Source organism: Clinocottus analis, unplaced genomic scaffold, assembly GCF_023055335.1.
Source record: "Clinocottus analis isolate CAN_PGR_092001 unplaced genomic scaffold, fCliAna1.0.p SCAF_1, whole genome shotgun sequence".
Classification (NCBI taxonomy): domain Eukaryota; kingdom Metazoa; phylum Chordata; class Actinopteri; order Perciformes; family Cottidae; genus Clinocottus; species Clinocottus analis.
In genome coordinates, this window is record NW_027175820.1 from 15,628,663 (window position 1) to 15,655,921 (window position 27,259).

General features: G+C 39.0%; 2 protein-coding genes across 2 annotated transcripts; one reads left to right on the forward strand and one right to left on the reverse strand.

Moving 5' to 3' along the window:
- Positions 1-4,142: 4,142 nt before the first annotated feature.
- On the reverse strand, positions 4,143-20,235 carry LOC137784737 (potassium channel subfamily K member 2-like). The gene is made up of 9 exons (XM_068575631.1): positions 20,050-20,235; positions 9,696-9,842; positions 9,489-9,601; positions 8,719-8,809; positions 8,139-8,256; positions 7,552-7,712; positions 5,927-6,113; positions 5,648-5,787; positions 4,143-4,472 (listed from the first exon to the last, which is right to left on the reverse strand). The coding sequence occupies exons 1-9, from the start codon at positions 20,233-20,235 to the stop codon at positions 4,143-4,145; spliced, it is 1,473 nt and encodes a 490-aa protein (XP_068431732.1).
- On the forward strand, positions 20,013-26,373 carry cgref1 (cell growth regulator with EF-hand domain 1). Its single transcript, XM_068573902.1, has 7 exons — positions 20,013-20,418; positions 21,266-21,371; positions 21,704-21,760; positions 22,898-22,971; positions 24,000-24,124; positions 24,221-24,322; positions 24,575-26,373. The coding sequence occupies exons 1-7, from the start codon at positions 20,409-20,411 to the stop codon at positions 24,809-24,811; spliced, it is 711 nt and encodes a 236-aa protein (XP_068430003.1). The 5' UTR covers positions 20,013-20,408; the 3' UTR covers positions 24,812-26,373.
- The last annotated feature ends 886 nt before the right edge of the window (positions 26,374-27,259 follow it).

The following is a 27,259-nucleotide window of genomic DNA, read 5'->3' on the forward strand; positions in this document are numbered from 1 at the left end:
AACTTTACATATTCATAACAAATTTAGGAACATGCAAAATTGAAATTATAATTAGTTTAAATTTAAATACAAAAACTGAGTTTAGATTTTTTTCATAGCTAATTTGTCAATGTTTGCTTGTGATGGACATCGGAGATAATGTCATCCCAAGTGTAAAGTCACAATCAATAAATAAATGTATTAATTATGTCAGATTTGAGTTGGAAGTCGTAAAATCAAATGGGTTTTGAAGTATCTTAATTGCCTCTATGTGATGTGTCAGCCTCTTTTTGTAAAAAAAAAAAAAAGCCTCCAGTGGTTAAACTACTCATTTTGCTGCAATGATGTAGAAGGGTACTCCAGGGTGTGTTGGTATACCATGACATCACCGTTGGGTGTGGTTACAAATAGCGCTCAAATAGCGCTCAAATAGCAGTTATATCTGACATGCCTTCATCGCTCAAGTTTGCACTGTTAGCACCGCCAGCTGTCATGTTGAGATGCTATCAAAATGCTACCAGTCTTATCTTCACCTTTATCATTACAGATGAAGTATGTATGATGTAATTCAATAAACAATTATTATAAATGTGTTTTTTTTTTACCATGGAGATGGATCCAAAAGCAATGGTTGAGCACTTGGAATAAGACAGCAAAATAATTAAAATCTGGTGTATTTTCAAGTCATTCATCTTACAAAAAACATTTTTTACATTGTGATTAGATAAGCGCTACATACATTATTAATACAATGTGTTCTCCCAGGCTCACAGCAGTGTAGAAACACTATACAAGTACAAACAAAAAGTTTAGAAAAATACAGTCTTCATCATAATAAAAGCACTAAAACATCTAGCATATTAGCAGAAAATGAGTTAAGCAAGCTAAAATGGATGATTGTGTAACAAGGACATATGTTTGCTAGAAGAAGGCAAAGGCAGACCAACCAGCTACTACAGAGTGTGACACCACTAATGTTTCTATTTAGCTAGCACTGAACCATACAGGCTGTTATAGTCTGCTTTAGTTAAAGTCAAACATGTAGGAGACTTTCCTGCTGCTCCCTCAACCCGTCTATCAGTTCAATTAGGGTTAAGAAGTTAAATGTCAAATTATAACACTTCTCACAGATCAAATAATACAAATAGTACTAGATTATTGTTTTACTTTTCTCATTTATAAAAAGTGTACCTGCTGTTCTCAGTGTGTTACTGGGGCATACACAACTACAAGCTGCACAACAGACTTTTTGTCATTACATTCAATAGATCAATTCAAAATCCTTTCAGATCGTTCTCAACATTAATAATTTTGTAAAGTTGTCAACTGAATCAAGCTGTCAGATATAAAATGGTTTCATACTCGTTTATGTGGGTAATAATCTAAGGGTTAAATCATCTTGCTTGGATTTTTACAGTAAAGAGAAAGGTTTGTGTGTTAAACCATGTAGTTGTCGTTACTTCCACTGAACAACTAAATCGAAGCCTTCTGATTGGATGGAATGGATGTTGTTAAATTCAAAGGCTGTTAAATCAAAGTGCATTTTAAACGGCAGGTGTACACACATGAAAGAACCCCTCATTGTGTGTGTGTGTGTGTGTGTGTGTGTGTGTGTGTGTGTGTGTGTGTGTGTGTGTGTGAGAAAGTTGGGCATTAAAAGTAAATTGATTCTTCTTCGTCACAATTAAACTTTCCTGACCTGTCAATGTGCAAATCAACCTTGAACAATCCGAACACAATGTCTGGATTTTTCCACTATTACTCTGAAACATGTTGACAGTAAATTGATTAAAGTAGAGATGTGTTCTCAAGGACACTAAACAGCTACAACAAGGACAAACAGAGATTAATTCCTATGTAATTCAAGAGTTTTTTGCAAGAAATGTTGTTTAACATAATTACACATTTGGTGGCATCACCAGAAGGAAATCACTCCGTTATGTAATAGCAGCTTAAGGTTGGTCAGCAGAGTGTAAATGGAAACTTTTGCTGGAACAATAATTATAAAATATACCAGAGGCTCCACAGTTTCTAAGAATATAGAGGTGAAGTTGTTTAATTTATGGCAAAATTTAAACGGGATTTTAAAAAAAACTAGCGTATGTATATATATTTTGAAATACTATTTGTATATTTAAGTAAGGCATGACACAAAGCCACCATGAATCATGGGGGGGACCCTGAACTAGCACAGCTAAAAGTAATGCAGTTGCTGTTGTTATGAATTACGGCTGTCTATTTCCTATTGGGACGTACCAAAATGCTGTGAAAAAGGTCTAGTTGTGAACATTTTTCTGCATCTAGCCACTAAAACAAATTACTTAATCAAGCCTTCAACAGTCTTCTTCCTCTGAGCCGTAAGGATATTATTATAGGAAACACAAAGTATTAGATAAGTATTGCCACATGTGTATCCAGGCAACATTATGAGAGTGAGCAACGGATTTAGTTTTGTTGGACAGGATGAACACCAACAGAAAATTACCCCTTGTTAAATATATTGCCCACCTCACAGTGTGTTGTGCTTAGCCTTGTTTTGGCAAAGTAAAGAGTTTAAGGCACAGCGATAGTTTAGAAAATCTCCTCATATGGACATTCAGTGCTCTATTTCTTTTATAGCTACATCCAAAATCAGAGAAACACGCGTTGATCAATTTAAATTGCTTGCGCCTTCTCCTCTTCACTAAAACTAAGAAGAGTTGGTAGCAAATTACATCCAATGATGCCTTCCATCAAAACCAGAAATACTGAGATTTCAACATAATAAAGAGATCTTAAGAGTTAAGACTATTACAGTCCACACAACAGGAATGTAGGACTAATATGGCTGCCACTGGAAAACACGGCGGTCAAACACTTTGAATGATTGGCTCTGATCAGAAGCTTCACACCCTCCAGGTCAAAGGCAAGACAGTAACAAACCTCTTCAGTTACTCAATGCATGTTTAAATGGTGGGAAGGAAGTTATTCTTTACTGATAAAAAAAACAAAAACAGATGTGAAAGTGTTGTTGCAGTTTCCATTTTAACTAAATGTGTAAATTAGAACATCTACCTCCATGTCGTACGATATTTAGAGGATAAATTTGTGGTAATGATTATACACCACTCTTTAAAATGTGCATAGTGAAACCAGCAATGAAGCTTTAGATTCATAAAGTTATATTCGATTGATTCAGTCAATTAAAATGGTGGACGATACATATAGAAAGAAACTCAACTTAAACTGCACATGTTTTTAGTTTCACATTTCAGATTGGTTCAGAACTACAAACACATCACTCTTCTGGGATATCAAGTTTTTCCAGGTGTGAATTCAGATAGATATGAGCTTAATCTATAGATTATCTGTACTCGACGTTTGGAGCTTGATCAACGTCACACTTGTCCATCTTTGTAGTTTAAACAATAACATATCCCACCATCTCAACATTTTTATATTCTCCAGTCATTTAGCACAAAATCTGCCTCTCCCCATCACACACAATCTTTGCAGTTCATCTTCTGTAACGTCTACAATTCGGATATCATCACATCCCACCATGTACGAAACATCTCTGATATGTCTTGCATTGTTTTAGTTGACAGCCTCGTGTGATTGCCAGTATAATACAGGCAGACAGCAGCTTTATAAGTTGCAATGCTGTGTGGCAAAATGTATCCTAAATTGTTACAATTTAAAACATATGAGACTGCTGCAAACACAGATAGGCACCTTGGACATATTACGTCACCAAACACTATAATTTTATGTCACAGTATGTTGGAAATGTTAGTTTATTTGTCCTTCAGGGATGGGTTTATTGTTGATCCCAAGTCGTCATCAATGGGCAACTTTGTCTTCGTCCAAGATTTAAGTGAGATTTAGTTGACAGACACTAAATCTATGCAAGTTTCAACAAACTCAACTAAAGTTCTGTACGTTCTTCTTCTTGCTCTTTGTTTCACTGGCGGGATGAGGATGGTGAAAAGTGTCCCGCTGTCAAAGGTCCACTGAACTGTTCTTGAGCAGAGCTTACATCCCTGCAGAGAGGTTAAGATGTCCCTGCACATTCTTATTACTGCTTGCTTTGGGAATAAAAACACTTCATTCTTAGCTTGCCACCGAAGATGACAAGAGGAAAGACCTCAGAAAGATCTTGAAAGGTGTTGACCGTCCTCTTCCTACTTAAGTTGTTCAATGACTGAGATGTTTCCTCTCTCGGGGTCCAAACCATTCATGAGCAAACCTCCGTTTCTAGCCATCAGGCCTGGCAGCCCAGCATCCCTCTCGTTTCTGTCCAGTTCGTCGTTGAAATTCACCGACATGGCTCTCTTGGGCAGAGTGAGCTCGGGGCCAGGGTTGAATCCAAAATCAGAGGACAGTTTGCGTTTAATTGAGGTGGCACGCTGGAACTTATCGTAGACCTCAACGCTAACACGTCGCCGTGTTTCTTTGAACTCTGCTGAGACGTTAGCCGTCCACTCTGCGGCATGAGCTCGGATCTCTCCAACCTGTAAGGAAAGGAAAAGAGAGTGACATAAGTACAGAGGATACACAGGTTTCATTCTTGAAACTGTTATATGTCACATTGTCAATTAAATGGCTGTTTGTTATGTGATGTATTTTCTACAAATGTTAAAACCACAATATAATGACAATCAATGGCATGATGACAAATTACTACTAATCAATGGAGCCAGGTTTTAGTTTTCATTACTTTATCATCTCCTACAAGTGAATCTACTCATCTTAAAATAAAAAAGGGCAGGTTAAGAATTAAAAAAGCCTTAATGGGACACTAATGTGCTTCAGTTTATTCCTAATACCTCCGTAAAAGAGGGTCTGAGACATTCCAGTGTTGCTTACGGGCATCAAATGACTCACACTTCTAATACTGCCTCTAGTTGTGTCTATATCACCGTAATGATAATAACACACTCATATATCACAGCACGAGTATAGCACGAGAACCCATGGGGAGCATTAATCACTCACACGCACGGACACACACACACACACACACACGCACACACGCACACACAATTTAATGATTGCTGTCGCACACCAGTATCATTTAACTAATTATGTTCGACTAATGGGAACACCACGTCATGCCAGCATGTTCAAACACATAAGTCTTGGTCCCTTAAACTCTTCCATGCGAAACTGTTTGTTTGAGTACTAGCTGACCAAATCTATATTCACACCTACCTTCAGTATCACTACAACTTAAACACCAGTGAAATCTAATTGCAACAAATGCCTTGTCTGTATAATCCTCCAGCTTTTTCAATTCAGGGTCTCTTTGAAAAGTACTAGATGTTCCTTTTATGGAAACAAACACATTAATTTGCATCAACTGGATTTCATTTACAGCACACACTGTTCGATTAGATACATTTTCTGATAAGGCCATCATTACACATTTTTTAAATGACCTCTTTTTCTCCTTCTCTCTGGAGATGCTCAAGGTAATGGCATAAGACTGTGTTTAGGTGTTTGGATGGCAGACGGTGGATTGGATTAGAAAGCAGTCTTATCATTGAAATGAAGTTAAGCAGAGGGCAAAGGTTGAGGCACTGTAACTGAGTAGCTTGACGTGTCACTGCCCTGAAAGAGACAAAGAGGGTGGGAAATGAGAAAAGGTCAATGAACAAAGGAGTAAATGAAACCAGCAGTGTCGTACCTCTTCTTTCGTCTTCTTGGAGATGACTCTGAGCCAGTCTCCTATCATGCTGAGGATGGCAGCAAAGTAGGCTAGTCCCACCAGGATCCAGAACCATACAACTGGTTTATAGTAATCTAAGTACTCTATTTCTGAACCACCTAGACACAGAGACAGAGGCAGACAGAGACAATGACTGTCACATATCCAGTAGAATCCACCTGGCGAGACATGCAGGCATTATACAGAGAGACAGACGGGCTGGGTGTTGGTATTGAACCTCTAGCTATGTGTTTGTACCTGCAACAAAGTCTCCAAACCCTATGGTAGTCAGGGTGATGACCACAAAGTAGAGGGACTCCAGTGCAGACCAACCCTCAATGTTTTTAAATATGGCCGCCGGCAGCGCCACAAACAGCAGGCAGCCAAAAAGCACAAACAGCAGGGTGGAGATGACCCGGATCTTTGTCTGAGTGATGTCCCAATGCTGCAGGTAAGAGAGCGGCAGACACAATCAGCAATATGACCACACATAGATCTGATCTGCCTGTCCTAATGTAGCATGTTGGCATGTTAGCATGCCAAGTGTGATAGCTCGCACTAAGTATAGCTGAGTATCATGGAGATTCATGAGTTCGTAGGTATTTTGTCACAAACAGCAGTATTGGATGATAGGAAACTATAAAGTGTGATTTCAAATTACATGGCAATCCATCCAATATGTGTTGGCACATTTCAATCAAAACCAAATGTCACACTCAGGGAAGAAAAGTTAGACGATCCCCAACGTCAGTAGAAATCATTCTCTGGGGGTGCGTTTGTTTTGGTAAAATAACTAGATGCTGTGAGTAGTAATAGTTTTATTCCATAAACTGGTCCCCTGGGTGCAGTAGCAACGGAAGTACATTCATTCACTGATGATAATGATGCAGTCTCACACAGTCTGGGCACAGAGAAATAACACACACACTCAAACACATGCTTGCACAATTAACTTTTGTCCTCTGTCTTCAGCCTTAATCAATATATTCATTACAGAGTCCTGTGGGTGCCTTGAGAGTACCAGAAGGAGCAGATCGTTCTAAATTACACTCATCTACTCATTTCATTTAAAATTAGAAAGCACATTTTCATTCAAAACTGGAAACAAATCATTCACAGCAACAACCCCAACTGTGATTACTGAAGCCTCATTTTTAGGTCTGAACATTTTTATATAACAAATAAACAATTACAAGGATACCTGCTTCTTGTTCAGAATTTTTTTTTATTTTTTATTTTTAATTTAAATTTTTTTTTTAATGCTTCTTGTTCAGAATGTTTTTTTTATTTTTATTTTTTAATGTTAAAGAGTTTGGACCCCAGAATGAGATACTTTACTGTATAAAATTATAATTATTAACAGTTTAAAGTTTAAAACAAGACATTATGCACAGAAATCCTCTCAGTATGTCACTCAGATGAAAAATTATCAATCCAAATATAAATTCTGGTCAAAGGGTTTGTTCCCGCTGCATCTAAAGTGAAACATTCACACACACACACACACACACACACACACACACACACACACACACACACACACACACACACACACACACACACACACACACACAGGCATACATACTGTAAGCTTAAACAAGAAATGATTGATTCTCCAGAATATTAACAATATCACAGAATATATCAATGTTATGTCATCAAATAATTATATAATTTAAACCATCTTGCCAAGAGGATTCATATATAACATGGTATTTAAATCAGATGTTGTAAATATGATCTGAAAGCTGGTTTGGGTGAGGAAATTGTTCAAAGAGCATTGTTGTAAATTATTCAGGAGCCTATTCAGATTTGTGACCTGCAGGCCATAAACTTGTCTATATTCCACTGTGACAGACAGAATATTAATTCCCCAAACTCACCACGAACATTTTCTCCACTCTGGCGATGCCCTTTCCGAATATGGTGCCGAGCTGATCTCCTACTCCAGCCAAAAGGAAGCCGAAGAGTGGTATCCCTAGCAACGCATAGATGATGCAGAAGATCCTTCCACCTTCTGTGTGAGGAGAGCTGTTCCCGAAACCTGCAGAGAGGACAGAAAAAAAGAGACTTAACATATAAATCACCATTTTTTGGCTTCCATAGGAACAGTAAATACACTGAAACTACCAGATGATGCAAGCTAAGTCATGCATCATAATGAACCAAAGCAACAGGTGAGATGAATCAATATGTGACAACATGTGCATTTATGTGTGATACATGATTGATTTTCTTAATCAAAATGACATTTTTTAAATTAGGATTGTACCTTCTGAACCTCTGAAGAAACAGCTTCAATAGCAGCACTCCAACAAGTAGGAAGCCAAATGACTTTCCATTCCTCACAACAGTAAGTGACCATAGCAGCTTTATTCTTTAAATCACTTAAAAGCATGCGTATGTGTGTTAGTCGCCCACCCTTGTGCATCTGTGTGTGTGCGTGCGTGTGGGAGTGTGTCTGTCCTACCGATGGTTGTGATGACAGTCCCAGCAAAGAAAAAGGCAGAGCTCAGGTCCCACAGGCTGCTGTGGGTGGTCAGTGTCCCTGCAGGGTTCACCCCTGAACGGATAGCAGACACAACTTGCTGCAGGGGAAAGAGATATTTGGGTTGTCAAAGAATGATCTTCGTACACTTTCAAATTCTGACGAAAAGACAATTGTGCTACTTTCTTGTTACTCTGAAACATTTAGGAAGGTGCTTTTGAGGCTTGTTTTTTTGTAACTATGCTGGAAAGGACCTGTGTGTGTGCTTGCCTGTCGAATGAAATAAAGATATAATATTTAAAATTTGTGATTACTTTTAGCGAGGTAAACATCTTAAGCTGTCAAAGATAATTAATTTAGGTGAATCAAAGAGCCACGGACAGAGTTTAATAGTTCATAATAGTTCAGAACATTACTGAACTATTACAAAACAGAAACACACCGTGTTCTTCTCCTTTACCGCTGTGGGAGCTGTCCATAGTGCTGAAACTACTGCAACATTACAAATGTGTACAATACATACAAAACTTTAAATGTAAATACTTTTACTATTTCATGTCACCTTAACCAGCTCCTCCAGCTGGCTCTGGTTGACACAGGAGTGTCTGGACAGGAACTCCAGCTTCTGGGTCAGGATGGCCAAACGCTGGGCACTAGAAGAGAGGAAGTACTGAGAGATGGTGCGGCTTACATTTATTTGTGATTTACTTTTATCGCGAACGTTTTTTGTCACTGAATTATGACTTATTGTGAATTAACAGGACTAGTGTGCTTTGTACTACTGGAGTTGTCTAGTGGAGTATGAACGGTGGTACTACGTTATTAAACTGTGGGAAACGTGTAGTCACAACTATTTGTTCACTTGGTGTAATGGCCTACTGGAGCTGTGAATCTTTAGCACCAAAGTCATTTGATGAAAGAGCTACATAAATCTGGATGTTGTCTGTGAAGCTGCGATAATAAATCTTGTTGTCCTGCATGATTTGGGATTTAAGAATAAGGAGATTGAACTACACAAGGCCCAATTCTTGAACCCTGGGGAATCCACTTGCTGAAGGGATCCACTCAGATTAATGAGTACCATTTTCAACAGCGTAACCTCTGCATTCAAGATGGGACTTGGCCACAGACCTTCAACAGAGAGCCTTACAAAGTGTTTCAGTCTATGCGGAATTGGTTGAGTTTAATTTTTTTTGTGGAAAATTACATTGAAAGGTGGCATTGAAGAAATGCTTCAAAGACAATGTCAATAACGGGGGTATACTTGGTAAATGGATGGATGGCTTTCCTGGTGAGTTAGACAAACAGGTAGACATTATTTAACCAGCTTACCTCTCGTGAGGCTTCTCCAGGGATCTGAATACTGCTGCTCCCATCACCAGGTAAAGAACCACCAAAAGAAAGATGGCTGTCACCGTCTTCCATTTCATCACTGTTGCAACCACCTACAACACTTCAACTGATCAATCAACCCACATATAAACAGGAGCCTCCTCCCCCATTACTCTAAAAATCTTGACTTCTGTCTATTTCTCTCACCTCACTCTCCTCGCAGGGAGACATTGTGATTGGCTTTGTGGAGAAGGAGAGCCGGGGCTTGCTGTTGTGAGTGGCGGATTTAGGGTCCAATAAGTCTGGAGCTGCCACTGTCAGGAGAAATGAGAAAATGGCATTAAGATTTTTTTTCTTACATTATTTTCCCTCCCTGTCTCTGCTCTCTGACTCCGAGAGAAGACACTTTCTTAATTTCCCTTAGGGAATCAATGAAGTAATTATCTATCTGTCTATCTTAACATTTTTAGCTGTTAAAGTTAGAAGTCCTAAATAAATAAATCACAGTAGAGGCTTTTAAATCTGAACACTGAAAGCATGAATCAAGTACTAACATTTAGTCTTCAGGTATTTTCTCCTGCTCTTGCTGCAACATGCGCCATGCAGCAGGAAGAAAGAAAAAGAGGGCCATAAAAGTGTGTGTATCTTTAATGTAAGTGGATGGATGGGAAAGATGCAAAAATAAGAAAGCAAGCAGGCTGAATGAGGAAGACAGAGATTGCTGATGTGTCTGGTGAGACTAAGATGATGAAGGAAGCGGCTGCTGAATTGTTTGTAGTTTATGATGAAGTACTTTTATGTTCATATTCATTTTAAGCAGGTGGTCGGTATGGTAGGTATTATAGACAGAGAGAACTAAGAACTCATATTTGCATTTGTTGTTCAATCTGTTTCCAGTCAGAGAGCAGAAAGAGACATCATTTAGTGAAGGTAGTTTCTCAGTTTCTTAAGTTGTTGATTGTCTTGACCCTTGGCTCACTTTTTTGTACTTACATAATTGATTTGGACCGACCATGCTGCCACTTTGTTTAACATTACTTATTGTTTATGTCCTTTGACTTATGTTACATACTAAGCAGCCTAATGTAACTTATATGATTTATTCTATAAAAAGTGGAGGCATTAATAATGTAACCAAAATGTATGTTATTTGTGTTTATTATTCTTAGGTATGATATGCCTGACAATACCTTGATTTATGTTTGTATATTACAGTATACAGAAACAAACATCCATTCATCCTCTGTCTATTCATCTATTCCCCCCATTCAATAAATGGTTAGATGGATCTAGATCCAGCTAGAAGCTCCATGTACATTATACTCCCTAATCAGGCAATAATAATCCAACCCTGGTGACCCCGTCCCTGCCTATTGTGCAGCTCCAGAGTATGAATATGTGTGTCCATGTGTGAGAGAGGGAGAGAGAGAGAGAGAGAGAGAGAGAGAGAGAGAGAGAGAGAGAGAGAGAGAGAGAGAGAGAGAGAGAGAGAGAGAGAGAGAGAATATGTGTGTGTGTGTGTGTGTGTGTGTGTGTGTGTGTGTGTGTGTGTGTGTGTGTGTGTGTGTGTGTGTTTGAGAGAGAGAGAGAGAGATGTCTGGAGAGGGGATAAATAAAAGGGGGAGAGAGGAAAGAGAAGCAGAAGGGATGGTCAGGGGGTGGAGTCTGTTCAGGATCATTGAGACAGAAGAGAAGATGTAGACCAAAGTAAACAAATACATTTAAAAAGTATTGCTACAGGGCTAACGTCATTACTAACCCCACAAAACTTAAGGCCAAATACCTATTTCATCAACAGACAGGATAATAAATACATAACTGTGATTTTCCTTTATTAGAATAAACTACAATATGCCCCCCAAAATGTCCATTTGTATTGTAGTCCACAATCTATTCTTGTTGTCATCCAACGAGGTCACAGGTGACTCTCTATGGCTTCCACAAATTGAGAAAAATTACAATAAGCATTATTTTACTGTAACCCTTTTTATTCTAACGATTTAGTCTTTTTACTGAATGTTCAAAATTGTATGGATGAGATTAAAACATAAGGTAAAAAGCACTCAAGTAGATAACCTTCAACATAAAGATTTCATCAAAATGAGATACATTATGTGCTTGTAACATGAAATAATCTTTAATCAGGGTCACCTTAGAAACACTGTCTTTTGCACACACACAGACACACACACACACATGCACGCACGCACATACACACTGCATGATGCATGACAACTTAACGATTGCAGTCGCGAACCAGTGTCATTTAAGTAATTATGTTCGACTAATACAAACACCACGTCATGTCAGCATGTTCAAAGATTTAAGTCTTGGTCCCTAAAACTCTTCTATGAATGAAGCCAAATGTTTGTTGACTGACCAAATCTATTATCACACCTATCTTCAGTATCACTACAACTCAAACACCAGTGAAATCTAATTACAAAAAAGGCCTTGTCTGAATAATCCTCCAGCTTTTTCTGGGGTATTTCTTAGTGGTCTTGTGGGACCTGAATGTTTTGTTGTTGTTTTCAACAAGGATGCTGAGCCCATGACATATTTATATTAGAATAATACAACAAATGAGTGTAACTAAAACGTCAGATGTTAGGTGTTTGTGAGAACCACGAGGGTTGGTTGTCCATAAAGTTGAAATATTTTATCATGAATATTCAATCTTCACCACACACACACACACACACACACACACACACACACACACACACACACACACACACACACACACACACACACACACACACACACACACACACAGAGGAGACAAGTTGAACAACTTTCCTGAGCTTCAAAATAACACATTATTTTTACTGTGCGCGTGATGTTCTACAACTTTTTCACGGCACCAGGCTCTGAATACGTCTGAGGACAGCTCCTATCTCTCTCTCTGTGTGTACTTACTTCTTGTTGTTGCCTATCCGATGCCCTCCGCCCTCCTCTTCTCCTCATTCGACGCTCTCACTGCGTTTAGGGGAATCTTTCCTCCTCTGCTTGTCTCTTCCCTGCGGTGCTGAAGCGGGGGAACAAACAGGCGCTCCGTTTTTCTTCCGCTCCTCTCCTCTAGCCGCTGATCGGACACTGATGCTGCGCTAGCAAGGTGCTTTTGTTGCATCCACAAGTCACTTCAAAGAGCTTTCTCTGGTCTTTCTCGTGCAGTTCTCTCGCATCCGCTCCGGCTGCGCTCTCGCTTTTGAGCTCACCGGTGGATCGGTGGGGCAACACCGAGAGGGGTGGAGAGAGGAGGGAAGGGGTGGAGGTGCCGGACAGAGGGAGGTGGTTCCCAGAACGAGAGGGAGGCCATGTACAGAGTTCCAGGAGTCCCATCTGCATGACTTAACTGCATGTGTATTCATAAGTAAGCACTATTTAAGTGACCATTGGGCTATAAGTTTAACTGTCCTCCATATTGTCCTCACGTGCACGTGCAATACAACCAGAGACCAGAGACCAGAGAACTACACCTATGAGGGCAATGGCTATTTTGTAGGGCCCCAGGTTATTTTGCTGCACTTCTACAGATTAGAGCTTCCTAAAGCAGGGGTCCCCGACCTCTTTGTCTTTTAACGCCTTCTAATGAGTCATTGTTTCTTGACCCTCGTCACAAGTTGGACATATTGCATAAAGTGTTAACAGCTCCAACAAAAAGTTTTGATTGGATTGAAATGTGACTCTGAAAATGTATCGCATTTTTTTTATTGAACACTTGTGCTTGTGCATTTATTTAACTTTCTAAAACAGCAATTAATCTGCTCTTCGGGATCATCTTTAAAATGTACACGTTTACTAAATGTTGCTTTTCATGAGTTGACAATCAATAATGAACATCTATCTCTTGTGCTTCACTGGTCTCCCTCTCTTTCTTTTCCATTCCATCCCACTTCTCTCTCTCGGTATCTCGGCCCCTGATGAGAAATTAATAGCAAGTTAAATGTCCATGCTTCCTGCTTATGACTCAAACGTCTAAACATTAATTACACGCCTATTTATACAGCTAAACATAGACCATCTTGTGGCTGGCAGGTCTCACTCTGTGTGTGTGGGATTCATATTGGTTTAGAAGTTGCATGCTTACTAACATGCACATGTCATTTTTGTGTATTTGTGTGCGTATGTCTGTGTATGTGCGCGTGTGTGTGTGTGTGTGTGTGTGTGTGTGTGTGTGTGCGTGTGTGTGTGTGTGTGCGTGTGTGTGTGTGTGTCTGTGTCTGTGTCTGTGGGCAGGTATGATGTGTGTTTCATGCAAGCTCTCCTTATGAGTGCACTGCATGTCTTTTTTCCTGTGTGTGTGTGTGTGTGTGTGTGTGTGTGGGGAGGGGTGGAGGGGGGGTTAGAGAGAGAGCATAATAAGAATCACAGTTTCGCCTCACCTTTCTAAATTTGTTGACACACCTGCTGCTTGGTGTAGGCAGACATTCAGACCAGATGTGTCCCTGCTCTCTTGCATAAGGTTATTAACACGGATGTTGTACTTGCTGTTGTAGAGCATTTGAACAGTGCTGCAAACGCTCTGCTCTGGATGAAAGTAAACCAACTGCAGTCAGTGACTACTAATCTTTGAACTGAAGGAAGTGAATCAATCCAGCAATCACCAATGGGGATGTTGACCCTGTGAGGCGAAAGAGTAATGTTCCTATGACCCTCAAGTCGCAAAGATCTGGATCTGGCTGGTGTGTGATATTTTTTTTTACAAGTTTTCTTTTAAACACAACTTTTTACAGGTCCCCAATATCAACGAGGTAATTCATCTATTCATGGCTATGTAAAATTGAAATATGCCGATGGTAAAACAAAGTAAAGTTTGTTGTATTCCACACATGGTGGTCTTCTGAACAAAACACACAAATGAATCTTGTTTGACATAAATATTATTTCAGTAGTGTTTTACAGGCCTGTGTGTTCAGTATATCTTTGTGTCTCATGCTGCAACAATTGATTGCTTTCTAATAGTCTGGTGTATGATAATAAATGGTGCTACTTAGTCATAGTCAATTTACACAGCAGTGAATAATATATAATTCTCATTTCAGTTGATATTTTCCATCATTTATTATCAGTGCTATGCAGTCTGTTTGGAGGGTAAACAAATATAAATAAATGTTATGCTTCGATGGAATGAAATGATTGAACAATTAGTGCTCCACTAATCTGATGCTGTAGAAACATTATATTAGTTTTTCAATTCTGGAGATCATGAAACCTGAAGTATCGTGCAGACCTTTAATTATGAACTGAACAAAGAAAAACAACAACAGCTGACTTGTGTCTGATTATGAATTGTGTGCAGCTGTGTCAATAGATCAATCATTATTTGATCATTCATACAAAACATACAGTATCTATCTTCACCCAAAATGAAACACAGTAATTGCAAAAACTGACTTATACCTTCCAGTCGATACATACATTTTAATAGACTAAAACATGAAAACCTTTTTATTCAACACTATATATTCAGATCGAGTTTCCACATGTGAGCCCCTCTTTTGTGCTTATATTTTCAGATGTTAATCTTTTGTTTTCCAATATTATTTACCTCAAAATAAAGGAGCGTAAGTAATGGTGAAGTTGATGGACAGAGGTATTGAAAAAGTATCTTTGTGTTTGTATGTATTTGTGTGTGTGTGTGTGTGTGTGTGTGTGTGTGTGTGTGTGTGTGTGTGTGTGTATGTGACAGTGTGTGTGAGCAGCAGAGTATACATGTGTTTAAACACAGAACATGTGTAGTGCATGTGTATACTATTACATGTGTAACAATTACATTAAAAAAAACCTTTTTACTATGATTTTAAATATATAATTTTGAAATTATAAAATAGTAATAACTTTGTGATTCTGTTTAGGCCTTCAGAAAAGGCATAGAAGGCCCTGACGGCTCGCCACTACTGCGTATACATGTATAGTGCATACACATATGTACTGCATATAGATGTGTATGTTGGTGTTTCTGAGCAGCAGAGTGCCTCTTATGGAGATTGGTCCTGACTGTATGGTGACCCCTAAATAACCTCTCAGTGTGGTGCCCCCTCAGAGAAATGACCCTAGGTCCTTGGTTCCTGGCTGGACATAAGCCTTCAATTAGACATCCATGAAGCGGAAGTGCCCTCTGTGTGTGTGTGTGTGTGTGTGTGGGTGTGGGTGTGTGTGCGTGTGTGCGTGCACAAGTACAGTACGTGTTGCCAATGTGCAAGAGAAACATCCTCCATGTGTGAAGCTGTCTCTAGGAACTGCACACTGTGTGAGAATGTGTGTGTGTGTGTGAGTGTGTGTATGTGTGCGTGTGTGTGTGTAACCACTGTAACATAATTAGTTGTAATGACCTGAACCCCCTCGAGGACTTAGCTTGTGGAATGTGACAGCAACTATTTCAAACAAACTCATAGTATAGAACTGCCCTGTGGTGTGTGTATGTATGTGTGTGTGTATTGCAGGTCCCACAAAACTTTTGATTATGGGACCCATATAGTTTGCATCAAGCTGCAGCAACAAGAAGTTTAAACAGACTCACTGACGGCCCTAAAATTGTTCCAGATCCAAAGCTTTGAGTTGCAGCCTCAGATGTGTCGAGGGAGTGACAATGGCTGTTGGTGTTGTTACGGGAGGCCCATGCAGTGCATATCAATGTTAGGAGGGCATGTCCACATGAGCAGCAATGGCCGTTCATATTGCCATTATTATGGTAAGCGCCTGTTGATATTATATTGGGGTCCAGGGTTAAAAATAGCTTGCATAGTTTTGACTGTTGGGGCCAGGAAATAATGGAACCTAATCCTTGTTACATAACTGAATGGAGGGTTTCTGTATAGGACGTATGTGTGTGTGTGTGTGTGTGTGTGTGTGTGCGTGGGGGGCGGAGGAGGGCGGGAGGGCGGGGGAGGGGGGGGTATGTGTCCACCAGAGTACAGGCTTGTGTGAGTATGCATGTGAATGCACTTGGGCTATGCTAAAAACAAACAGAGCCATGCAGTTGCAGGACATTGTGCTGGGAAGCGGGAACGGAAATTGGCAAATATTGGTACTAAGCAGCTGGTGATTTTGGCACATTTTATAGGGGGAATGCTTTACATCTTTGAGTCTAATTTAAACTTTAAAGTGAGATTTCATGAGATACCACAAGACTGAATACATTTGATCAATGGTCACATACAGGAGGGGTAAATGATTGAGGTTTTTAGCAGTTTAAAGCTATAAATGATCAAACTGTCTAAACATACGTCAGATATTGGTTGTAACTCTTTGTTTGACCCTCACTCGTCTTTTATGTTTCTCAGTCTTCATCCAGGTGAGTTTGTAATTTGTGGTTCTTAATGAATGGATTAGAACAGTAGGGAATAGAAAGTTAGAAAATGCAGTGTTGCCATCCGCACTAACAGGGACCATGGTCAAAGTAGAGCCCACAAGGGGAAAAAAATGTGTTAACATTAGAGCCGCTTTTGAGAAAAGAAAAGAAACAACAGATTTTTTAGGGGGAGAGAAAACAGAGATAAGTACACACTGTTTGTGTGTGGTGCAACATAAAGACTGTTGACGCACTCGGGGTCACCCACAAAGGTGCTTTCATTAATACTGTCACTTTTGTTTTGACTCTTGTTAGGGTGGGGCAGTTTAAACCTTTATTATTAGTAGTAGTACATAGAGATGTTGGTATCAGACTTTTTTTCCCAGCATAGAAGGAGAAGCACAGGTGTTACTGATGACATTAACGATGGCTCTTTTTCCATTCAAGTGTCCCAGTTAGTCAACATGCACTATACCAGTCCTCTAAAACTGAAGCAGCTAAATGGAATTCTTTTTTTTTAAAATGTACAGCTCTGCTAATACTTTTGCATATCTTCTGTGAAAAAAGCCACATATCCAGTACCACTCAGCATTAGCACACAGTTATAAAAAAAACCCTGTGTGAGTACTATGCAGAAACCTGTGGGGTCTGAAAAGTGTAGCCAAAGCAGAAGTGCCTTCAGGGGGCGACTGCTCTGGTTGCAAAAAGAAGTTTGATTGTATGAATTTCTATGATAAAATGACTCCTCAATCTCTAGTGTGCACAGAAACGACTAAATAAATAAGGGGAGAAACATAATAAATTCAGATACCGCCGTACAGGTGTCGTAATACAATTCAATAATTAAAATCATAACATGCATAAAATGCTGAACTGGCTCAGTTAACCATCATTTTCAATGAAAGCTGCTTTGCTGGTGGAAGTTTTTATTGTAAGATCTGCAATTAAATCTACAGTAAAGAAATCAATATAAAGATATATATAAAAAAGATGTGTGGGTAGCCAATGTGTGTAATGTTCTTGCATTGGCCCAAATGAGGAAATAACAAACGATCCAATTAGAAACCAAGGGAAGATTTAGACTTTGGGTCAAAGGGACAAAATGCTTCACTGGAAGTGTCAAAGGACATTACATCTGTATCTGTGACTGAAAACCATATCATTCCACAGCACCGTTAGTTAAATTATGCTCATAACTCCGGTGTCTCTACTCAACCAACCACAATCACTGTCTAAAAACAAAAACAACACATTTTGTGTGGTGTAATCTGCAAGTCGCTGCCTGCCGGTCCTATTTTCTACATTGTGAGAATGAAAAGGGTTTTCTAAATGAAACACACACAGACACACACACACACACACACACACACACATACACACACACACACACACACACACACACACACACACACACACACACACACACACACACACACACACACGCACACACTAAAGATTGCAGCCTCGCTGTAGTTTTTCAGGATTGGATTGAATAGGTGTAGAGGGTTGTAGAGGGTTGTGTGTGTTTGTGTGTGTGTGTGTGTGTGTGTGTGTGTGTGTGTGTGTGTGTGTGTGTGCATGTGTGCGTGCGTGTGTGTGCGTGTGTTAGTTTGAGTTTAGTTTTTTTACTCAGCCAGATGACTGGACTATATTACCCATAGAACTTACTGCCTAATAATAGTCCATTATCAACATGGCATGTGTAACTTTTAATTTTTTTTACAGTTATGATCATCTGTTTATCATATTTGAATCGTCTTCATTAGCGTTTTGAGGATGTGAGTATGATATAACTTATTGTACGATGCCTTGCCAGAAGCAATTCAACTAATGAGTGAGAAGGACATCTTGTGGTCCAATAGCTGCAGTGCAGACCTCTGGCTATTGTCTTTATATGTATGGAAGTGGCAGTCCTGCTGGGAACGTTGTCTTCTTCAATAACTTGAAATTAAAAAAAAAAAAAAAAAACTTAAATTAGGGTTAATTAAAACAGTTTCACAACACGACAGATCAAATAACACATATCCCGTGTAGATATTTAAGCGTCATAGTTTGAGTTTTGTTTCCTGTTTTATTTTGTAGTCTTGTGTCCTCTGTGTCTTTGCACTTCCTGCCCTGGTGATCGTCTGGGATTGTCTGTCTACCTGGTTCCTGATTGTGTATTTCCTGCACCTGTGCTGCCCTCATTGTGTCCACCTGTTGCTCGTTACCTCAAAACATTTTAACAACAAGTCAATTCAAAGTGCTTCATATAAAACCATTAAAGCATCAACAAATAATGCATAAGAAAATAAGATTTAAAAACAATTAAGAACATTAATTTTAAAACGTTAAAAAACAGTCAAAAAGCAATAATAATAATACAAGTTGCAGTGCTGAAAATTGTGAAATAAAATGCAGTAGTGAGATGCAGAAAGTGTTTAATATCATTGAGTCTGGTTCAATTAAAGGCAACAGCAAACAGACAAATCTTCAATCTGGATTTAAAGGAGCTGAGGGTCTCCATTAAAGTTGATGGGATCTGAGGGGATCTGCATCCTCAGATCTGGAGCTTTCAGGAACCTCGTTCCACATATGTGGAGCAGGAAAGCTAGTTAGTTCTGACTCTTGAAACAGAAAGTCGACCAGCACCAGAGGACCTGAGGGGTCGGGGTGGTTCATAAGGTAGCAGCAGATCACACATGTATTTAGGCCCTACACCATTCATTACTTTATAAACCAGCAACAGGATTTTATACTCAATCCTTTGTTGGAAAGGAAGCCAGTGCAGAAACCTCAGAAATGGTGGGATGTGATCCACTTTCCTGGTCTTAGTAAGGACTTGGTAGGCACATGGTATGTCTGAACTCTGTTTGGGAAGTGTTGCAATGTTTGTCACCTGCTTTTTTCCTCCTTTCGACCCAGGAGGTTCAAATAGAGCTTGAAAAAGTCTTCAAAAATACTTTTTTTAAATGTAGTTTATAATTCACACTATTGTTATTTTTCATGTGAATGTATGTACATGTATAATACACATGAGTAAATGTGTGTTGTGTCACACAATATCTTAGTCACTTGAATATTCTTATAATAATGACTTCATAAGGAATGCAAGAGCAGAGGAAGATAAAGAAAAATGTGGTACAAAAAAAAAAGATTTCAATTCGACCTTTTTTATAACTAAATCAATTTTGAATACCAACAGTCATACTCTGGATCACTTTGATGTCCAAACACCGGACGCGCCTCTGCTCGCTGCCACAACGGGAGCCCGGTCTGGCGGCCTACCTCCCAAAAACTGTCCGTCTGACTCCCTGCTCGATATGAAAAACGATACGAGCAGATTGCTCCACTCCTCCCGCTCCCTGTAGTCAGATCTGTCGGTGAGGACGTGGCGTAGCGGAAACCCCGACGAGAGGAGCTCACAGAGACTCTGACACGACAGCGGCTGTTCTTCCACGTGGACCCCGTCATTGACCAAAACACTCCGGTCTCCGTGGCAGCCGGGGGGAGCGCGCGTGCCGCCGTTGCGCAGTGCAGACCGGTAGGCGCGAGCAGGGCGGTGCGGGCCAGAGGTGCTCTCCAGATGTGAACCTTAAAGCGCAGACCTGCCCAAATTTAAGCAGTTTTCTGTCCACACATCAACTATGCAGACGGGTAGGTTCATTGTCACCGACGAGAGATTTGCAGTGTCACAGCGATACTTGTATATATTTTAGTACATGCTTCATACATTATACTATACATCCTAGTGCAAAGTAGTCGATGTGCGAAACAAGGCTTTCACGGCACTGCGAACCATCCTTTCTTTCACTGTTATTTTAATACAGGGCTGACAGCATATGAGTTTCAGTGGTAATAGTGCGTGTGTGCTTCTGTTCCGGCTGTACTAATGCTGCAGTGTAGCTGTGTGAGCCTGGCTTTGTTAGCTCCGCTGCTACTCCACATGGGAAAGCTGCAGTCACGTTAGCTTGTGTCATTCTGTGTGATATAAAGCTGCGTTTCGGAGACATCCCAAAGCAGCCTTGTTGTCTATATATTGAGCATCTGCATGTAACGTAAGAGCGACATGGACATATGTGCTGAGCTGTAAAAAGATGGAGAGGTTTGTGATTTTAAGATCTACCATATGTTTAACTTGTAAAGGCTGCAGGATTGCGGCAGTCATTTCATACAATCATTGGTTTGTATTTGTAGTGTGCAAGTGTTACATGTAGATGCACTGTTTGACACAGCTAACAACGCAGTGACTGCCAGGTTGTAATTAAGTAAATACTTAGAAGCTGTAGTAGTCATGTGGAAATACCAGAGTATAGCAACATGAAACCATATGTCTCAAAGAAGGAGCAGGTTTATTTTTAGCCTATGTTGTTTTGTTTGTTCAATCTTTAAAATGCACACTAGTTATAATTTGACATTTGGGCAGATAAAGTCATGATGGCAACATATCACAGATTTTCTCACAGATGTGGTGTGAGGTTATCACATGTCTCTGTGCTTGTAGGTGTGTTCATGGAGTCTCACCTGAGCAGGTTGGTCCCATGTGTCCTGTACCTGTACCTGTTAATACACGTGTCCCAGGCTGCACCAGGCCTCCCTGGAGCACAAAGGTAACCGCACCTCCCGAATACTTTAGTTTATACGTTTTCTTTTTCAACACATACCAAGACATAACATTTTAGTTTGTATGCTTTCTCTTAAATAAACCTACTTTTTTAAAGCATGAGGAATACCAGAATGATCAAGGTTAACATATAACATTGTATATTTGAAGCAGACCTTTTGCAAAACTTGGCAAATGAAGTATGTCTCATGTATGTATGGTACTGTTACAGCAAATTAAACAGCTCTGTTTCACCTGCTGCATTCCCATATTAGAGACGATACATTTAAATCAAAGCAATAATGCCGAAAAGTAATATTTTTGTATTTTATATTTCAGGGAGGATTCGGTCAATGTCGTAGCACTAGTCAATCCATTTAGCTCCGCAGATCGCAGGTGAGTGACACATGAGCATGGTGATGCTGTTGCAGCTGTGACAGATGCAGCTCATTTTAAACTATACATTTACTCTTAATTGCTTTCTTGAAAAGAGAAGAGCGGATGTTGTCCCTAAGTTGAAAGCTTGATCAAACTTTGATCAAACTACTGTAGTAGTACTGATCCAAATCTGTTCAACATGCAGTGGCCGTTAGTGGACTGCTGCTGCTGTCTGGTGAGGCTGGACTTTGTCTGCTGTTAACGATGTGGCCTGTGCCATAAACTCATAAGATTACATGTGCAATAATACTTTATGATTGATGTCGCAATTATGCACTCTTTTTCATTTATGACGACAGAACATCTAGAATATACTCAGACATACAGCAAAGACAACAGCTTATCTTTGGTATCTCTGCCCACTTCTGTTACTGTGCAGTAGTGTGAACTGACACCTAATGAATCACAGGTTACATTTAGTCAGGCAACAAAATGAGACACAACCACTTTGCTGACTTTTTGTGTCAGAGAGTTTGTTGTTGGTGACAATCTGGCAAGTCTGATTCCCCCTGAAAGCTTCTGAGAGAAACTTTGGTCAACAAGCATTTCCTGACAAGAATTGAGTGGTCTGAAATAGCACTGCTGCTTTATACTACATATCATTGTAGCCTGAGTGTGTTCGTTTTATCTGCTTCATGTTCAATGTAAAACATTCCAGCTCATAGCACTCATAGCATTCATAGCACTGCTGCTTTATACTACATATCATTGTAGCCTGAGTGTGTTCGTTCTATCTGCTTCATGTTCAATGTAAAACATTCCAGCTTTGCAAAACAAATTAGCAAACTGGAAAATCAACAAATACAGGGATAGTGTTTAACCACAATGCTTTTTAATGAGGCATCACTTCCTCCTGGTGTCATGTGCTACTACTTTTTCTATGTAGCCAAATCTGTCCCTCTTGTGGCTGAAAATAATACAGAATCACTTCAGCCTACAGAAAAAGAGAAACGTAACAAAGGGATATTTTCCAAAATTACATATTTTGATTCTAATTTTGTCTTTTGTCTCTGAGTCTGATTTCTTAGAGTTAATTCCTGGTTCCTAATGTTTCACTGATTCATTTATATCTTCTCTGTGCTGTGTGTACCACAGCTTGCTGCAAAGTTACATTCAATCAAGTCTGAAGGATGGCCAAGGAGGACCAGAAATCAGCACCTGGGAGCAAGGTAGACATCTGCACGTGCTGGTCTAACTCAAGTCACTTTAGATGCAGACTTTGCCTATGGGAATTACCCACAATGCATTGCAATGTGAGGTTAAACACACAGTTCTCAATGGAACAATGGAGACGTGGGCATTTACACATGGGCATTTAGCCCAATAAAATACCTTTACAACATTACGGATTAAAAATGGAACATAAAAACATATGAATTAGAGGAATGCAAGCAGAATATATATATATATATATATATATATATATATATATATATATATATATATATATATATATATATATATATATATATATATATATATATATATATATATATATATATATATATATTCATCAAACATTTTGTTTTGACAAAAACAAGTAAATAAATCATTTGAAATTCTCATCTCGTGAGGAAGACGTTCAAATCAGTGAATGAAAAGTATAAAATAAATACACAATTGTATCCAATATTTTTTTCATGTAAGTCACGTGATGTTGCAGCAAAGTGCTGTCCAATTCATGTTTACACCAGCTCGAGCCCTCACAGCCTCTCACACTCAACCACTCAGCAGCTGACGCCAGTGAGTCCCTGAGGGTTCAGGGCTTGAGGGTTCAGGGTGGAGATTGGGCCATTCTGTAGTTGGAGACTTTGTCTTCTCTACAAGTTAAAGTGTTCTTTTTCTAGAAGGGAAAGTAGGGCAAACCAATATTTGTGAAAAACAATTACATTATAATTGTTTTTTTTTAAATTATAAAATAGCTATAACTTTGTGATTCTGTTTAGGCCAGCAAGAAGGCTTAGCGACTGGTCTAACCCTTATATAAGGTCGAACACAGTGCTGTCCCTTCGACCATCATTACCAAAACACGATAATTAGACAGACAGCTATTTACTGAAATTCTGAACTATGTCTCAGGTTTTAATAAAGTTGTATTTGTGTGTAGGGAGTCTGCTGTACAACCTCTGTAGTTATACTTCAGCAGTATATAAAATATGTTTGTTAAATATGTCCGTCTTCTCCTGCTTTTTGTCAGAGGTGTTCTCCCTGTTTCGTCTTCATGACTACGATCACAGTGGGCTGCTGGATGGCTTGGAGATGATGAAGCTACTTTCAGACTATAACTCCTATCATACACCTGGAGCACAGACCAATGAGCTGGTGAGGCAGAGTGGCTATCGCTTGTAAATACCCAACACGGTCATACTTTTTGTCGTATTTGTCTGACCTAAGGTGTGTGTGGTGTTCTGACTCCAGGTGGTGTCTATGGTAGATTTTTTACTACAGAGTCAGGATCTAAACCAAGACGGCCTGTTGGCCCCATCGGAGCTGTTGTCTCCTGCATTACCTCACACACAGGTACTGTATAGTTTTTGTTATGTACCGTAAGGGATTTGCATTAGGTCAACAAAAAACTGACAAAATCTAGTGAACAACATTTGTATGTATAAATATGAGAAATTAAAAGTTCTTTAAATTGAAACATCAGTTTTTACCACTAATTAAAATGTAGACAGAGGTAGTTAAAATTTCGTTTGAGATACTGACCTGTTTTATCTTCAGCCTCACTTGTGGTTGACTGCAGTAACAACTCTACTTTTTCCACCGCAGGACTCCAGCAACAACAATGCACCGCACCAGGAGGGGGCAACAGAGGAGAAGCTGTCCACCCCCGGTCCCGACGAGGAGAAGGCAGGAGCAGCAGAGCCGAGAGAGGAGGCTCATGAGGAGTTGCAGCCTCAAGATGAAGTCGTAAATGAAGTAGTAGATGAACAGAATGGACAACACATTACAGAACAAGGACAGGACCACAAAGTCCCTGTTCATCAAGGGCAACCAGAGATGTGAATGTATTCACACACATCAGGGTCCACTTCATATTTATCTTGAGTCAGCAGAAGATTGTTGAATGAGTTAAAAATACCACTAAGATGACCTTTTTAATCTTCATCCCCACACATCTGTCTCTTGACTTGAATTTTGAGATACTATTATCGATTTAATTTGACTGTTAAACACTAAGATGGTTGTTTAATGAAAAGATGTATGGATTGAAAATATTCATGTTACTTTTGAAACCATTTTTCTACAACCAAATACAACTAAATTACTGGTTTTAATTATAAATGCAATTTTTTCTATAACTGTAAAAGGGACATAGGTCCTGAATTCAAAATGCAATATTACTCAAACTAGTGAAACAGAAGAACACAAATATTGTAATGTACTAATCCAAATTAAGGATGACCTGAATGTGGATTAGTACATTACAATATTTGTTTTCAATTTGAAGGAAATTGAAAACCAACAGTTGATTATCTAATGCTCAATAATTTCAAGTGAATTTTATTTTAGATATTTATTTTATTTAGCCTTTCTGTTTGGCCTGGGGGACAAAATATATTGTTTTATTTTAAAATTGATTTTGTTTTCTCTGTAATTTTCTTCTGTAAACCCTGGTTGGCCTTATTGTGTCTGTCACACTCTTGGTTTAGGATTTGCACCTAATAAGTATGCACATGGGGTCCGTTGTATAAAGTCAGTTTACCAAATCAGTCAGGCTTATTTTGGTTAGTCCGACTCATTTTCAATTGAGTTAGTTTTATAAATCAAATGCAACATTGTTTAAGCTCAGTCACTCTAACAAAACAAACCTGGGCCCTTTTCCTGTAACACTGAGCGATGAGTTTACCTCTAACCTTCTGGAGGGACGCCATATTATTTTACTTTATTTATAACCATTAGTCATACAATTAAAGTTAAAAAATGAACTTAAATAAAATAAATTATACAATAATAAAAGACAAGACAGACTTACATATGTGTTTCATTATATAACCCAATATACAATCTATTTACCCCAATAGAATGATAACTGACACATAAAAAGCTAACAGTAATTACAAAAAATTAAATTGATGAGAAATGTATGGTTCAGGTTCTGTTCTTACTGTTTGAATGTATTGGCGTAATGTTTAATTAGGTTGGATATCAGAATATTGTATTACATTTTAATATATAATTATTGTTCTCTGACTCCACCTAAATGCACAAACCAACAGCAACAACAACTAAGCCATGGATTTTTTATTTGGTCAGCCTAGACCATTATTTTGCAGCATGATCCAAGCCTTTATTTCTTTTGATGCACTTGTTTAAAATCCAGTAAGTTGAGTTGGGAACCATGGACTTACAGATGAATAGTGTGTTCCTAATGTGTACTTAGCGAGTTACAGCTTTCTACCATCAGTCGTTGGTGATGCAGGCTTGAACAATTTATCTTCTAAAGAAGGTCAGGAATGCCCCATTGAAATAACATTAGTTATTTACTATAATACCAAATTCAGTCTTTATCTGCAAACTTGAATTTGTTCACAGTATGAAAGCCAGGGTTTAGTATTTGTTTTAATTTTGCTTGTTTACCCTTTCAAGCTATAGAAAAAATAAAGCAAACACGTCTTTGTCCCTCTGCCTTTCATCCCGTCTCCTGTTTCTATGATTTGTTGAATTCGTCAGATTATATGTTCTCTTTTGAAATATTTTCTCTTACTTAGATATGGTACGATAATTAATCTGTGCGTTTTCAGCAGCAGTTTTATTATTTGAGGTGCAGTTTAAACTCATAGCACATGATGCACCTATTTCTGTCATTGTGTCATTATCAGCTGCTTTAATACGCTCGTGTGGCTTTTGAGCAGAATGATCTAATACGAGGAGGTGGAAATATGCAAATGTTTTACACAGGATATAAAGTACTAGTTGCTTTACTGGCTAATCAACCCCGTGTGGGCTGTATCACATGTCATTATATCATTGTGATTACTGGAATAAGTGGCAATGACAAAGACTAGGTCTAAACAAACAAAAACAAAGTTGGTTGGTTCTCAGAGATAAGACGCTGTTGGGGGAGGAGCAGCAGACTGGAGGGAGACAAGGACATCTCGGTGAGAAGAGGCGGACCTTAAAAACAATACAAACTGTACACAACTGTAAACTGCAACAGTCAAGACATAAGTTTTAGATTTGAAGGATTGCTTGTCTACAATCTATTTTGACTGTGTTTCTGTCCTCCAGAAAACGCAGGAGGAGCATCTGAGGAACCACAGGGAGGCTCATCAGAAGCAGCTCAGTTACGTCAGCTGAGTAAAAGTCATTGTATAGCGTTCCATAAAATATTTATGAAAGCATAAAAATACATAGGAAAATATTGTATAGTGCGTAAATAAAATGTCATACTACAGCATGCCATACAAATGGCATAAAATGGCAAAGCCTGACATGCCATTAAAAAGTTTT